We start from the raw sequence: 13792 nt of genomic DNA, 5'->3' as shown, positions 1-13792 counted from the left end.
TGAAAAGAGAAACAATGGACATGGTGTGAGACCATGTGGCCACGGCTTGGTCACCTCCCAGCTGTGCATTTGTGATCACTTCACTCTAACATCCTTGAATCTCTGTTCTCAACTTTTTAAAGGGGGAAAAATGAAACCCTTCTTAACTCATAAGTCTGTTCTGGGGATAAAATGACGTCACATGCACGAAAGTGCTCTGAAAACCATAAAGTGATGTACAAATGCTGTTAGGCAGAATAAAGCATTCTAAAACAATAACTTGTCTAATTCAAATAATACATGTTTTATTTCATTTGAATCAATTAAAGCCAAAACAGAATATTTTTGCCTGAATGCTCAGATCAGTGCCTTCATTCTGCCTTTCATTTAATGTGTAGGGACCGCAATTTCACACATAGTCCTTCCATTTGTAGGCTGGATAATTTGTAGGATTCTTTAAACACCATTTGATCCTTTTAAAAACAAAAGCTTACAGACAAATAAGCTTACTTGTTATACCAGTAAGCTTTTAATGACAAATTAGATTTTGGATTGTTCCTTTTTCTCAACCTGGAAATTGAACTTGGCTTAAGTAGCTGGATGGACTTACTCTGCTTTTTGTTTTCGGCTTTTAGACTGCTGGAGGATCTTGATGCCCATCTTAAAAAGCCGGTCTCCTTCATCTGCGAAAATTTTCTTTGTTTGCTTTTTTACTGTATATGGACGAACAAGGACAAATAGCATTATTTTTGTGTTTTATATTTTAAAAATTTATAACAAAGTGAATCAGCTATACATATGTCTCCATATCTCCTCCCTCTTGTGTCTCCCTCCCACCCCTCTAGGTGGTCACAAAGCACCAAGCTAATCTCCCTGTGCTATGTGGCTGCTTCCCACTAGCTATCTATTTTATGTTTGGTAGTATATATAAGTCCATGCCACTCTCTCACTTTCGTCCCAGCTTACCCTTCCCCCTCCCTGTGTCCTCAAGTCCATTCTCTACGTCTGTGTCTTTATTCCCGTCCTGCCCCTAGGTTCTTCAGAACCTTTTTTAATTTTTGGATTCCATATATATGTGTTAGCATACAATATTTGATTTTCTCTTTCTGACTTACTTCACTCTGTACGACAGACTCTAGGTCCATCCAACTCACTATAAATAACTCAATTTCATTTCTTTTTATGGCTGTGCAATATCGCATTGTATATATGTGCCACATTTTCTTTATCCATTCATCTGTTAATGGACACTTAGGTTGCTTCCATGTCCTGGCTATTGTAAATAGAGCTGCAATGAACATTGTGGTACATGACTCTTTTTGAATTATGGTTTTCTCAGGGTGTATGTCCAGTAGTGGGATTGCTGGGTCATATGGGAGTTCTATTTTTAGGTTTTTAAGGAACCTCCATACTGTTCTCCATAATGGCTCTATCAATTTACATTTCCACCAATAGTGCAAGAGGATTCCCTTTTCTCCACACCCTCTCCAGCATTAATTGTTTGTAGATTTTTTGATGATGGCCATTCTGACTGGTGTGAGGTGATACCTCATTGCAGTTTTGATTTGCATTTCTCTAATGATTAGTGATGTTGAGCATTCTTTCATGTGTTTGTCAGCAATCTGTATATCGTCTTTGGAGAAATGTCTATTTAGCTCTTCTGCCCATTTTTGGATTGGGGTTGTTTTTTTTTTGATATTGAGTTGCATGAGCTGCTTGTAAATTTTGGAGGTTAGTCCTTTGTCAGTTGCTTCGTTTGCAAATATTTTCTCCCATTCTGAGGGTTGTCTTTTCTTCTTGTTTATGGTTTCCTTTGCTGTGCAAAAGCCTTTCAGTTTCATTAGGTCCCATTTGTTTATTTTTGTTTTTATTTCCATTTCTCTAGGAGGTGGGTCAAAAAGGATCTTGCTGTGATGTATGTCATAGAGCGTTCTTCCTATGTTTTCCTCTACTATTTTTATAGTGTCTGGCCTTACATTTAGGTCTTTAATCCATTTGGAGTTTATTTTTGTGTATGGTGTTAAGGAGTGTTCTAATTTCATTCTTTTACAAGTAGCTCTCCAGTTTTCCCAGCACCACTTATTGAAGAGGCTGCCTTGTCTCCATTGTATATTCTTGCCTCTTTTATCAAAAATAAGGTGACCATATGTGCGTGGGTTTATCTCTGGGCTTTCTATCCTGTTCCATTGATCTATATTTCTATTTTTGTGCCAGTACCATACTGTCTGGCACTGTAGCTTTGTAGTATAGTCTGAAGTTTGGGAGCCTGATTCCTCCAGCTCCGTTTTTCTTTCTGAAGATTGCTGAAGTCATTTTAAAGGAGAGGCATTCTGGGATTTGATGCCTCATTAACAAGACAACAAAGAACTTTTAAAGTGGTTCTTGTTTTTCTTCTTCCTGACAAGATATCAGAGTTGTGCACTTTCTTTTGTAAATTAAATAACAAACCCAAACACAACAAACTTAAAAGCCAGTTTACAACTATTTTGAATGCTTCAAGTTATCCAATCAATTTAGTAACACCAGACAAGTTTTGTGTCTAACTTCTGCTTTGGGTTGTATATTACCTATACTTATGATTAAAGAGGAAAAATAATGGGAAAAATCTACTCATCTGTGTTTGGAATAGCAATTGCTCCTATTAACATGCTTTCAAAGAGTGAGAATAAATTTTGAAAGGTTGACTCTGCATCCATATACATATGAGAAATGATTTACCACTACAGATTTCTAGCCATGCCTTTTACGTTTACGTGTAATTTTCTTTTTGGTTTTCCAAATGTATTAAAATACAAGTTTTCTTTAACACAAGAGGGCTCAATTATCAGAAAAAGTTATCTTGACAACACTTTGATTTTCTTTTTATGGTTTAATGATTTCAAAATTTGGGGAAAATTACAGTCAGGAAATGATTTGTGGATTTGAGGAGACCATTCTGAAGTTGATGTAAAAGACCTTCATGACTCTGAAGTCCTTTGAATGGCCAACTGTTTTGTACTGGTAGGGGCTCTAAGGTGACTGAGAAGTGGTGGGGATGAGCATCAGGAATAAAAGGGTGAATAGGTGTGCTAGAGAAGTATTTAAGGCAGCAGTAAATTGTGGAAAGTGATCCAACTAGATGAGTTTGTATTTCAGTGTTTGTCAGAGATATAATTTGTAGAGAGTTCTAGATACTTTATTACTTTTGCAGTCTTATTATCATTACTCCCTATCTAACTTGGGGACTGTTATGGGCTGAATTGTGTCCTTCAAAATTCATATATTGAAGTCCCAACCCCCAGTACCTCAGAATGTAACCGTATTTGGAGATGAGGTCTTTAAAGAAGTGATTAAATGAGGCCATTAGGTTGGGGCCCTAATCCAATATGACAGGTGTCCTTATAAGCAGAAGAAACACCAGGAGCATGTGGGCACAGAAAAAGATCATGTAAGGACACATTGAGAAGGTGACCCTTTGTAAGCCAAGGAAAGAAGCCTTAGAATGAAACCAACCCTGCAAACACCTTGATCATGGACTTCCAGCCTCCAGAAGTGTGAGAAAATAAATTTCTGCTGTGTAAGCCACCTTGCCTATGGTATTTTGTTATGGCAGCCATAGCAAACTAATACTGATGCCAACTCCAAATCACAAGGAAAACAAGCTGTCCCTTCTCCCTGTGAGAAAGGATGCCCCAAACTCAGTTTCTGATCAGATCAGTGGCTACCTTCGAAAAGCAAGAGGCACTGAAATTTCCCATGGCCCCGCAAGGTTTCCAGGTGCTGGACATCTGACTTTCCCAGGCAGCTGGATGCCCAGGTAGCTCACGTCTGACAAAGTCATTTTCTCATGATTGTACTCAAAGTACAGTGTAGTAGGTAGACCTTGCATATGTCCAGAAATACTTGGACCCAGATTACCTTTCTGTGAGATGGTGGGAGAAATGGGAATCTATGCCTTCTCCTGCTCATACTTCAGTTGTAAAATTCTCTAATCAAGTCTATTTCTTAATTCCTGTCACTTGCCATTGTGGAATTCGTGCAGAATCCTCTTGTTCATAATGACTATAAGCAAATCTTTAGAACAAAAATGGCCCACTTGCTTGTTTCAGATATTAATGAGAAGAAGGAAAGCTGGAGACAACTTGTTCTCTGTCATTCATACGTTTACTCGTTCATTTAATAGGTATGAACTGATGATACTCACCATGTGTTAGACACAATGCTAGATATTGTGTCTTAGCCTGGTGGAGACAAACATGTTTACCAAAAATTACAAGGCCACATGGTAGGCACTACATAAGAAGGCACTGTGGGAGTAAAGGAGGCTTCTTTGTTTGTAAGCAACAGAAACCCAATATGATTGACTTAAGCCAAAGAAACTTATTAGGAGGTTCATAGACTCAATAGGGTTGATCAGGAATCAAAGTATCTCTGGAAGCAGAGGCAGACATTGCTACTGGGATGGACTAGAATCCAATCCTTTTAGGACCTTCCTCTCTCTGTTGAGGAAGACTCCATGATGAATCTGATGGGTCAGCAGGGAAAACAAGGCTTCTCATTACCTTCCTATAAAAATGTATCCATTGGGGAAGATCTAATTCCTCAGAGGAAATTGGGATGGTGAGAAGGGTAAAATGGGTGATGGGAAGCCCACAAACAGCAAATGCCCACCCACTTCATGCCCCTTACTCTGGCTTCGTGAAATAAAGAAATCTTCACAGATTAAATGGCACTTTAGATAGTTCTTAAAACGTAGGTAGGAATTTGTCAGGCCAAGAAGATGAAACTGGTGTTCCATTTGGAGGAAACAGTTTATGCAAATGAACTGGGGGGCAGTGTATCTTGAAGAATGAGAGCTTGAGTGTCACGGCTGGTCATGCAGTCAAAGCTGGCTACGGAAGTAAGTGATACTGAGGAGCGCGGACAGAGGGGTGAAGAAGGAGAGGGAGGAGGGAACTGAGGTCATTGTGAAGGTGAAGGCAGGTTTGGTAGGCGAAAGAGAGAGAGAATAGAAGTGGCAGGAGGATGGCTCTGATCAGAGACAATTGTTTTGGAGTTTGAATAGAGACAAGTTGATTGGAGTCAAGGAGGTTCAGCAAGTAAGGCAAGGTCTTTCAACATATATATTTAACCCTCCAAGGTGCTGGTGGCCTATAGCCATTGGCTGATTGATGTGGGAGTAAAAAAGCCCAGCCCCCTTGCCTATGCGAAGGGGGCAATCCTCCAGGGCAATTCGTTCTTCAAAGCCCTAAACTTCTGAAACTCTTATCTTTGCTCAGCTCCTTCCCTTGCCCTAGCCTGCATTCCTCACTTTCTTGTATGTTTCACCAGAAAATCTAGAACTTTAGCACTTAAATTTAAGTATATAAATACCATCTAAATTATCTAGAAAAATAAAAGGGAAAAGAATAATAAATTCATTATTTTGAATCTCAAATTATAGTTACGTTGTGAGCCACATAAAGGATCACTGAGAGTTAAAAGAATGTTTTGTCACTGAGAGTTAAAGGAGATGAATATCTTTTAGTCTGACTAAAAATCAGGTGCTTTCACCATTAAAATGATACAAAAAGATAAAATGGGAAAATCTTTGCCCTGCAGAAAATCTTGCCTCCACAGACACTGTATCTATAATTTTAATTGTCTTTAATACAAACCAACTTCAGTTTCTGATGTTCTGAATAATGCATCAGAAGAGCTCTTCACATTTGCCCTTAATGTCTGCTAGAAAGATACAATCTAAGATAAGGAGGGAGAATAACGATCCATTTCTAAAAATAACATTCCATCCAAGAAAGAATGACTCAGCAGAGTTTAGTCAGATAAAGATGCGATCAACTCAAATACACTTGAATAGAGCACAGATATTTACAACAGTCAAGTTTATTCATTCTGTCCCCAGATTATTGTCCTCAGGTATCAATACCTCCAGTGGTATTTCTTACAAATGGTAGACAAATTATCAGTAGAAAAAAAATTTTTTTCTCTTTAAGTATGTATTAAGCAAAGCTTGAAATAAGAGGGATTCTGACAGATACAAATCACAATCTAAAACTCTTAATTTAGCAGAAAGAAATATGGGTTATAAAACAAGTGAAGAATCAAAAATAATATATATCTATAGTTATAGTTATAAATAGGAGCTAATATTTATAAAGCACTTGGGTCCCAAGGCAATTTTCTCACTGACTGTAAAAGGAAGGCGCCATATCATTCTCATTTTACAGATGAGGTGATGTAGGCACAGAGAGGTTAAGTAACCTACCTAAGGTCATATAGCTGGTACCCAGTAGACAAGGATTCAAATCTAGGCAGTCTGACTCCAGAGTCTGTGCTCATACTACTTCTTAGAGCTACACAAAATGCAGACTCATGTGTTAAATGCAAAGTTACCATCAAATGATGAACAATTTGAAAAAATAAAAAAATTTTAAATATATTTTAAAAATAAATTTATTGTAATTTGTCATAAATATTTTAAAGTTGTTTATTTATAGTAATACTTCATTTATCTGACATTATTGAAAAATATGTTTCATATAAATCATTTTCCCCATTACATGAGTCATATCCCTTTTTATTTTGACTGTTTTCTGATGGAAATCTGTCTAAAAAGGATACAGTATATTCCTCCACCTTCCCCAACAGAAGATAATGAGCATGGTGTAACCTGGTCTTGATGATTCAGAGCATCATTAGGCATACCTGACAATGCCTAGTCTGGTTGGTTTGGACAAGATTATGTAAGAAGACAGTGCTTGTGGGAGGTCTTGGATAATAGGAAGACTTTCAGTAATGAGTGGGAGCAGGGGCAAGGGAAAGATGGTGACATGCTGTACCCATGTCCTCTGGGGTGGGCAAGAGTGCTTGCTGAAAGTGGCTGGGTTGACACTTAGCTGCACTTGCTAATTTTAACACCTTAGATCACTGTTTCCCAAAGGGTACATAAGATAATTTTAAGTGGTACACACACAAACTTTAATACTTTGATAGTTAATATATTTAATGTATATTCACCTGTAAATTCTATTTGTGTCAAGTGATGCTAATTTCCATTTTTTTTCCTTAAAAAATTAACCATGAAATATTTCAAACATATAAAAAAAAATCCAGAAAGTGAAACACACTATAACCCTACCCCCTCACACACACAGTTTAACAGATGGTGACATTTTGCCTTATTTGTTTTAAGTATCAACTCTAAGGAAACAGAATGTACAGAAACACCCAAGCCTCCTCCCAGCATCCTTTCTCCTTGTTCCCTCTTCAGAGGGGTTATTGTCCTGAAGTTGCTATGTAGCTATTTTACTACATATATGTACCCAATATTATTTCTATACTTCGTATAAATAGCATCATACTGTATATACTTTTGCAACTAGGTTTTTCACTTTTTTTTTTTTGCGGTACGCGGGCCTCTCACGGTTGTGGCCTCTCCCGTTGTGGAGCACAGGCTCCGGACGCGCAGGTTCAGCGGCCATGGCTCACGGGCCTAGCCGCTCCGCGGCATGTGGGATCTTCCCGGACCGGGGCACGAACCCGTGTCCCCTGCATTGGCAGGCAGACTCTCAACCACTTCGCCACCAGGGAAGCCCGGTTTTTCACTTTTTGAGATTTATTCATCTTGAGTCAAGCAAGTTTCATTCATTCATTTTAACAGCACCAACAGTCTGGTTAAAATTCTTTGTATGTATAATCCACTTTATGTATTCATTGCTTCATTATTTATCCTACTCATTCCATGCACATTAGGTTTTTCCACTTCTGTGTTACCAAAACCAGTTCTACAATGAAAATCCTCATGCACATTTCCTTCTACAGATGTGTGAGAATTTATCTAAAAGTACATGTGCCAAGTATGGGATATATGCATCTTAAACTTTACTAAATATTACCACATTGCTGTTTAAAGAGGTTGGACAAAACTTATGCTCTCACTAGTGATGTATAAGGGTTCTTGTTTCTTCACATTCTGGATCACTCATGGGGCTATCTGACCTTTTAGTTTTGCTAATCTGTGTCAAATAATTAATCTTTGCTATTGAATTTGTTTCTGCAATTACTAATGAAGTTAAGTATAATTATCGGCCTTTGGTTGTTTTCACCTTTTAGGAAAATGGGATATTTATTACCTCACAACTGTTAGAATGGCTATCATCAAAAAGGCAAGAAATAAATGTTGGTGAGGATGTGAAGAAAAGGGAAACCTTATACACTGTTGGAAATGTAAATTGGTGCAGCCACTATGTCCTCAAAAAATTAAGAATGGAACTACCATGTGATCTAGCAATTCCACTTCTGGGTATTTATCCAAAGAATTTGAAAACACTAACTTGAAAAGATATGTGCACCCCTGTATTCATCACTTCATTACTTACAATAGCCAAGGTATGGAGACAACTTAGGTGCCCATCAATAGATGAATGGATAAAGAAGATGTTTTATATATATATATATATATATATATATACACACACACATATATATACATATATATGCGGTACACACACATATACACACACACACACACACAATGGAATACTACTCAGCTATCATCAAAAAAGATGAAACATGGATGAACCTTGAGGGTATTATGCTAAGTGAAATAAGTCAGATGAAGAAAGACAAATACCATATGATTTCACTAATATGTGGAATATGAAAAAGAAAAAAACAAATAAAAAATAAATGAACAAACCAAAACAAACACATAGATATAGAGAACAGAGTAGTGGTTAACAGAAGGGAAGTGGGGGAGGGAAGGGCAAAATGCATAAAGAGGGCCAACTGTAAGGTGATGGTTAGAAACTAAATTTTTGAGGGTGAGCACACTGTAGTATATTCAGAAGCAGAAGTATAATGCTATATATATGAAACTTATATAATGTTTTAAAGTTTTTTTTGGATATGGACCATTTTTTTAAAGTCTTTACTGAATTTGTTACAATACTGCTTCTGTTTTATGTTTTGGTTTTTGGGCTGTGAGGCATGTGGGATCTTAGCTTCCTGACCAGGGATTGAACCTACATCCCCTGCATTGGAAGGTGAAGTCTTAACCACTGGACCACCAGGGAAGTCCCCAGTTCCCTTATATAATGTTATAAACCAATGTTACCTCAATAAAAAATAAATCTAAAAAAAAAAGAATTGCCTATTTGTATCCTTTGTTCCTTTTCTATTTGGTTTTCATGTTGATTTGTAGGTGTTCTTTATATAACCAAATACTAATTCTTTGTTGACTATATTTGTTGCTTTTTCCAGCGTGTTAGGCTTCTTTTTATGTTATAATAAAAAATATATATTCAAATTAAAATTTTTTCAGGTCATCAAATTTATGAATTTTGCCATTATGGTTTTATTTTTATCTTTTCTAAGACCCCTTTCTTATGCCAATATCATAATTTCTTCTAAAATTATTAAAGTTTTGATAATCACATTTAGGTCTTTAATAAAACTGGAATTTTTGTATATGAGGTGGGGATGGGATCTTATGTTAATCTTCATCCAAATGATAATCAATGGTCTGTGTATAATCTGTTTATACTTTCCCAGCACCACTTATTGAAGAGGCTATCTTTTCTCCATTGAATGTTCTTGCCTCCTTTGTCATAAATTGGATGCTCATATGTGTGTGGGTTTATCTCTGGGCATTCTATCCTATACCATTCATTTACATTTCTGTTTTTGTGCCAGTACCATACTGTCTTGATTACTGTGGCTTTGAGGTATAGTTTGAAGTCAGGGAGCCTGATTCCTCCAACTGTTTTTCTTTCTCAAGATTGCTTTGGCTATTCAGGGTCTTTTGTGTTTCTATACGAATTGTAAAATCTTTTGTCCTAATTCTGTGAAGAATACCATTGGTAGTTTGATAGGGATTGCATTCAATCTGTAGATTGCTTTGGGTAGTATAGTCATTTTCACAATACTGATTCTTCCAATCCAAGAACATGGCATATTTCTCCATCTGTTTATGTCATCTTTGATTTCGTTCATCAGTGTTTTGTAGTTTTCTGAGTACAAGTCTTTCCCCTCCTTAGGCAGGTTTATTCCTAGGTATTTTATTATTTTTGTTGCAATGGTAAATGGGAGTGTTTCCTTAATTTCTCTCTTTGATTTTTTGTTGTTGCTGTATAGGAATGCCAGAGCTTTTTGTGCATTAACTTTGTATACTGAAACCTTACCAAATTCATTGATTAGTTCTAGTGGTTTTCTGGTGGCATCTTTAGGATTTTCTATGCATAGTATCATGCCATCTGCAAACACTGACAGTTTTACTTCTTCTTTTCCAATTTGTATTCCCTTTATTTCCTTTTCTTCTCCGATTGCTCTGAACAGGACTTCCAAAACTATGCTGAGTAAGAGTGGCGAGACTGGACATTCTTGTCTTGTTCCTGATCTTAGTGGAAATGCTTTCAGTTTTTCACCATTGAGTATGATGCTTGTGGTGGGTTTGTCATATATGGCCTTTATTAAGTTGAGGTAAGTTCCCTCTATGCCCACTTTCTGGAGAGTTTTTATCATAAATGGGTGTTGAATTTTGTCAAAAGCTTTTTCTGCATCTATTCAGATGATCATATGGTTTTTATTCCTTAATTTGTTAATATGGTGTATCACATTGATTGACTTGCGTATATTGAAGAAACCTTGCATCCCTGGGATAAATCCCACTTGATCATGGTGTATGATCCTTTTAATGTGCTGTTGGATTCTGTTTGTTATTATTTTGTTCAGGATTTTTGCATCTAAGTTCATCAGTGATATTGGTCTATAATTTTCTACTTTTGTGATATCTTTTTCTGGTTTTGGTATCCGGGTGATGGTGGCTTCGTAGAATGAATTTGGGAGTGTTTCTCCCTCTGCAATTTTTTGGAAGAGTTTGAGAAGGATAGGTGCTAGCTCTTCTCTATATGTTTGATAGAATTCACCTGTGAAGCCATCTGGTCCTGGACTTTTGTTTGTTGGAAGATTTTTTTTGTTTTTTTTTTGCAGTATGCAGGCCTCTCACTGTTGTGGCCTCTCCCATTGAGGAGCACAGGCTCCAGACATGCAGGCTCAGTGGCCATGGCTCATGGGCCCAGCCACTCCATGGCATGTGGGATCCTCCCGGACCAGGGCACAAACCCGTGTCCACTGCATCGGCAGGCGGACTCTCAACCACTGTGCCACCAGGGAAGCCCTGTTGGAAGATTTTTAATCACAGTTTCAATTTCATTACTTGTGATTGCTCTGTTCGTATTTTCTATTTCTTCCTGGTTAAGTCTTGGAAGGTTATACCTTTCTAAGAATTTCTCCATTTCTTCCAGGTTGTCCATTTTATTGGCACAGAGTTGCTTGTAGTAGTCTCTTATAATCCTTTGTATTTCTGCAGTGTCTGTTGTGATTTATCCTTTTTCATTTCTAATTTTATTGATTTGCATCCTCTCCCCTTTTTTCTTGATGAGTCTGGCTAAGGGTTTATCAGTTTTGTTTATATTCTCAAAGAACCAGTTTTAGTTTTATTGATCTTTGCTATTGTTTTCATTTTTATTTCATTTACTTCTGCTCTGGTCTTTATGATTTCTTTCCTTCTACTGACTTTGGGTTTTCTTTGTTCTTCTTTCTCTAGTTGTTTTAATTGTAGGGTTAGATTGTTTATTTGAGATTTTTCTTGTTTCTTGAGGTGAGACTTAATTGCTATAAACTTCCCTCTTAGAACTGCTTTTGCTGCATCCCATAGGTTTTGCGTCATCGTGTTTTCATTGTCATTTGTTTCTATGCATTTTTAAAATTTCTTCTTTGATTTCTTCAGTGATCTCTTGGTTATTTAGTACAGCCCTGTTTACCCTCCATGTATTTGTGGTTTTTTACAGTTTTTTCCTGTAATTGATTTTCAATTTCATAGCGTTGTGGTCAGAAAAGATGCTTGATACGATTTCAATTTTCTTAAGTTTTCTGAGGCTTGATTTGTGACCCAAGATGTGATCAATCCTGGAGACTGTTCCGTGTGCACTTGAGAAGAAAGTGTATTCTGCCACTTCTGGGTGGAATATTCTATAAATATCAATTAAATGTATCTGGTCTATTGTATCATTTAAAGCTTGTGTTTCCTTATTTATTTTCTGTTTGGATGATCTCTCCATTGGTGTAAGTGGGGTGTTAAAGTCCCCTACTATTATTGTGCTACTGTTGATTTCTCCTTTCATGGTTGTTAGCATTTGCCTTATGTATTGAGGTGCTCCTATGTTGGGTGCATAAACATTTATAATTGTTATAGCTTCTTCTTGGATTGATCCTTTGATCACAATATAGTGTCCCTCCTTATCTCTTGTAACAGTCTTTATTTTAAAATCTATTTTATCTGATACGAGTATTGCTACTCCAGCTTTCTTTTGATTTCCGTTTGCATGGAATATCTTTTTCCATTCCTTCACTTTCAGTGTGTATGTGTCCATAGGTCTGAAGTGGGCCTCTTGTAGACAGCATATAAGGGTCTTGTTTTTGTATCCATTCAGCCAGTCTGTGTCTTTTGGTTGGGGCATTTAATCCATTTACATTCAAGGTTATTATCAATATGTATGTTCCTATTACCATTTTCTTAATTGTTTTGGGTTTGTTTTTGTGGGTGTGTTTCTTCTCTCATGTTTCCAGCCTAGAGAAGTTCCTTTAGGATTTGATGTAAAGCTGGTTTGGTGGTGCTGAATTCTCTTAGGTTTTGCTTGTCTGAAAAGCTTTTGATTTCTCCATTGAATCTGAATGAGATCCTCTGGGTAATCTTGGTTGTAGGCTTTTCTCTTTCATTACTTTAAGTGTATCCTTCCACTCCCTTCTGGCCTGCAGAATTTCTGCTGAAAAATCAGCTGATAACCTTAGGGGGATTCCTTTGTATGTTATTTTTTGGTTTTCCCTTGCTGCTTTTAATATTTTTTCTTTGAATTTAATTTTTGTTAGTTTGATGAAAATGTGTCTTGGTGTGTTTCTCCTAGGGTTTATCCTGTATGGGGTTCTCTGCACTTCCTGAACTTGGGTGACTATTTCCTTTCCCATGTTAGGGAAGTTTTCCACTATAATCTCTTCAAATATTTTCTCAGACCCTTTCTTTTTCTCTTCCTCTTCTGGGACCCCTATAATTCGAATGTTAGTGTGTTTAGGGCTGTCCCAGAGGTCTCTGAGATTGTCTTCAATTCTATTTATTCTTTTTTCTTTATTCTGCTCCTTGGCAGTTATTTCCACCATTTTGTCTTCCAGCTCACTTAATTCATTCTTCTGCCTCAGTTATTCTGTTACTGACTCCTTCTAGTGTATTTTTTCATTTCAATTATTGTGTTGTTCATCTCTGTTTGTCTTTTCTTTAGTTCTTCTAGATCTTTGTTAAACATTTCTTGTATTTTCTCAATCCGTGCCTCCATTCTATTTCTGAGATTCTGGATCATCTTTACTATCATTACTCTGAATTCTTTTTCAGATAGATTGCCTATTTCCTCTTCATTTATTTGGTCACGTAGGTTTTTACATTGCTCCTTCATCTGTGACAAAGTTTTTTGCCGTCTCATTTTTTTTTTCCTTTTTTTTTATGAGTGGGATTTTGTTCCTATCTTGCTGGTTTTTTGGCCTGAGGCCTCCAACGCTGGAGTTTCTAGGCTGTTGGGTAGAGCTGCGTTTTGGTGCTGAGATGAGGACCTCTGTGAGACTTCACTCCGATAAATATTCCCCTGGAGTCTGAGGTTCTCTGTTAGTCCAGTGGTTTGGACTGAGAGCACCCACCGCAGGAGCTTCTGCATGACCCCTGGCTTGTGAACCAAGCTGGTTCACTTGGGGGTTCACTTGGGGGTTCACTTGGGTGTTCCTCCCGTCTCCT

General features: G+C 37.2%; 1 protein-coding gene across 1 annotated transcript in view; it reads right to left on the bottom strand.

Moving 5' to 3' along the window:
• Positions 1-13792, bottom strand: part of SEL1L2 (SEL1L2 adaptor subunit of SYVN1 ubiquitin ligase) — a gene marked incomplete at its 5' end in the record, with an annotated part of 119147 nt that overhangs the window by 65258 nt on the left and 40097 nt on the right. The window contains one exon of the mRNA XM_082670289.1: positions 590-692. Coding sequence (XP_082526415.1) covers positions 590-692 — 103 coding nt within the window. The remainder of the gene's footprint in view (positions 1-589; positions 693-13792) is intronic.

The sequence above is a fragment of the Grampus griseus genome (genome assembly GCF_964374135.1).
Source record: "Grampus griseus genome assembly, chromosome: 14".
Lineage (NCBI taxonomy): Eukaryota > Metazoa > Chordata > Mammalia > Artiodactyla > Delphinidae > Grampus > Grampus griseus.
Note: the sequence above shows the minus strand (reverse complement) of the source record. Positions and strands in the feature narration are given on the sequence as shown.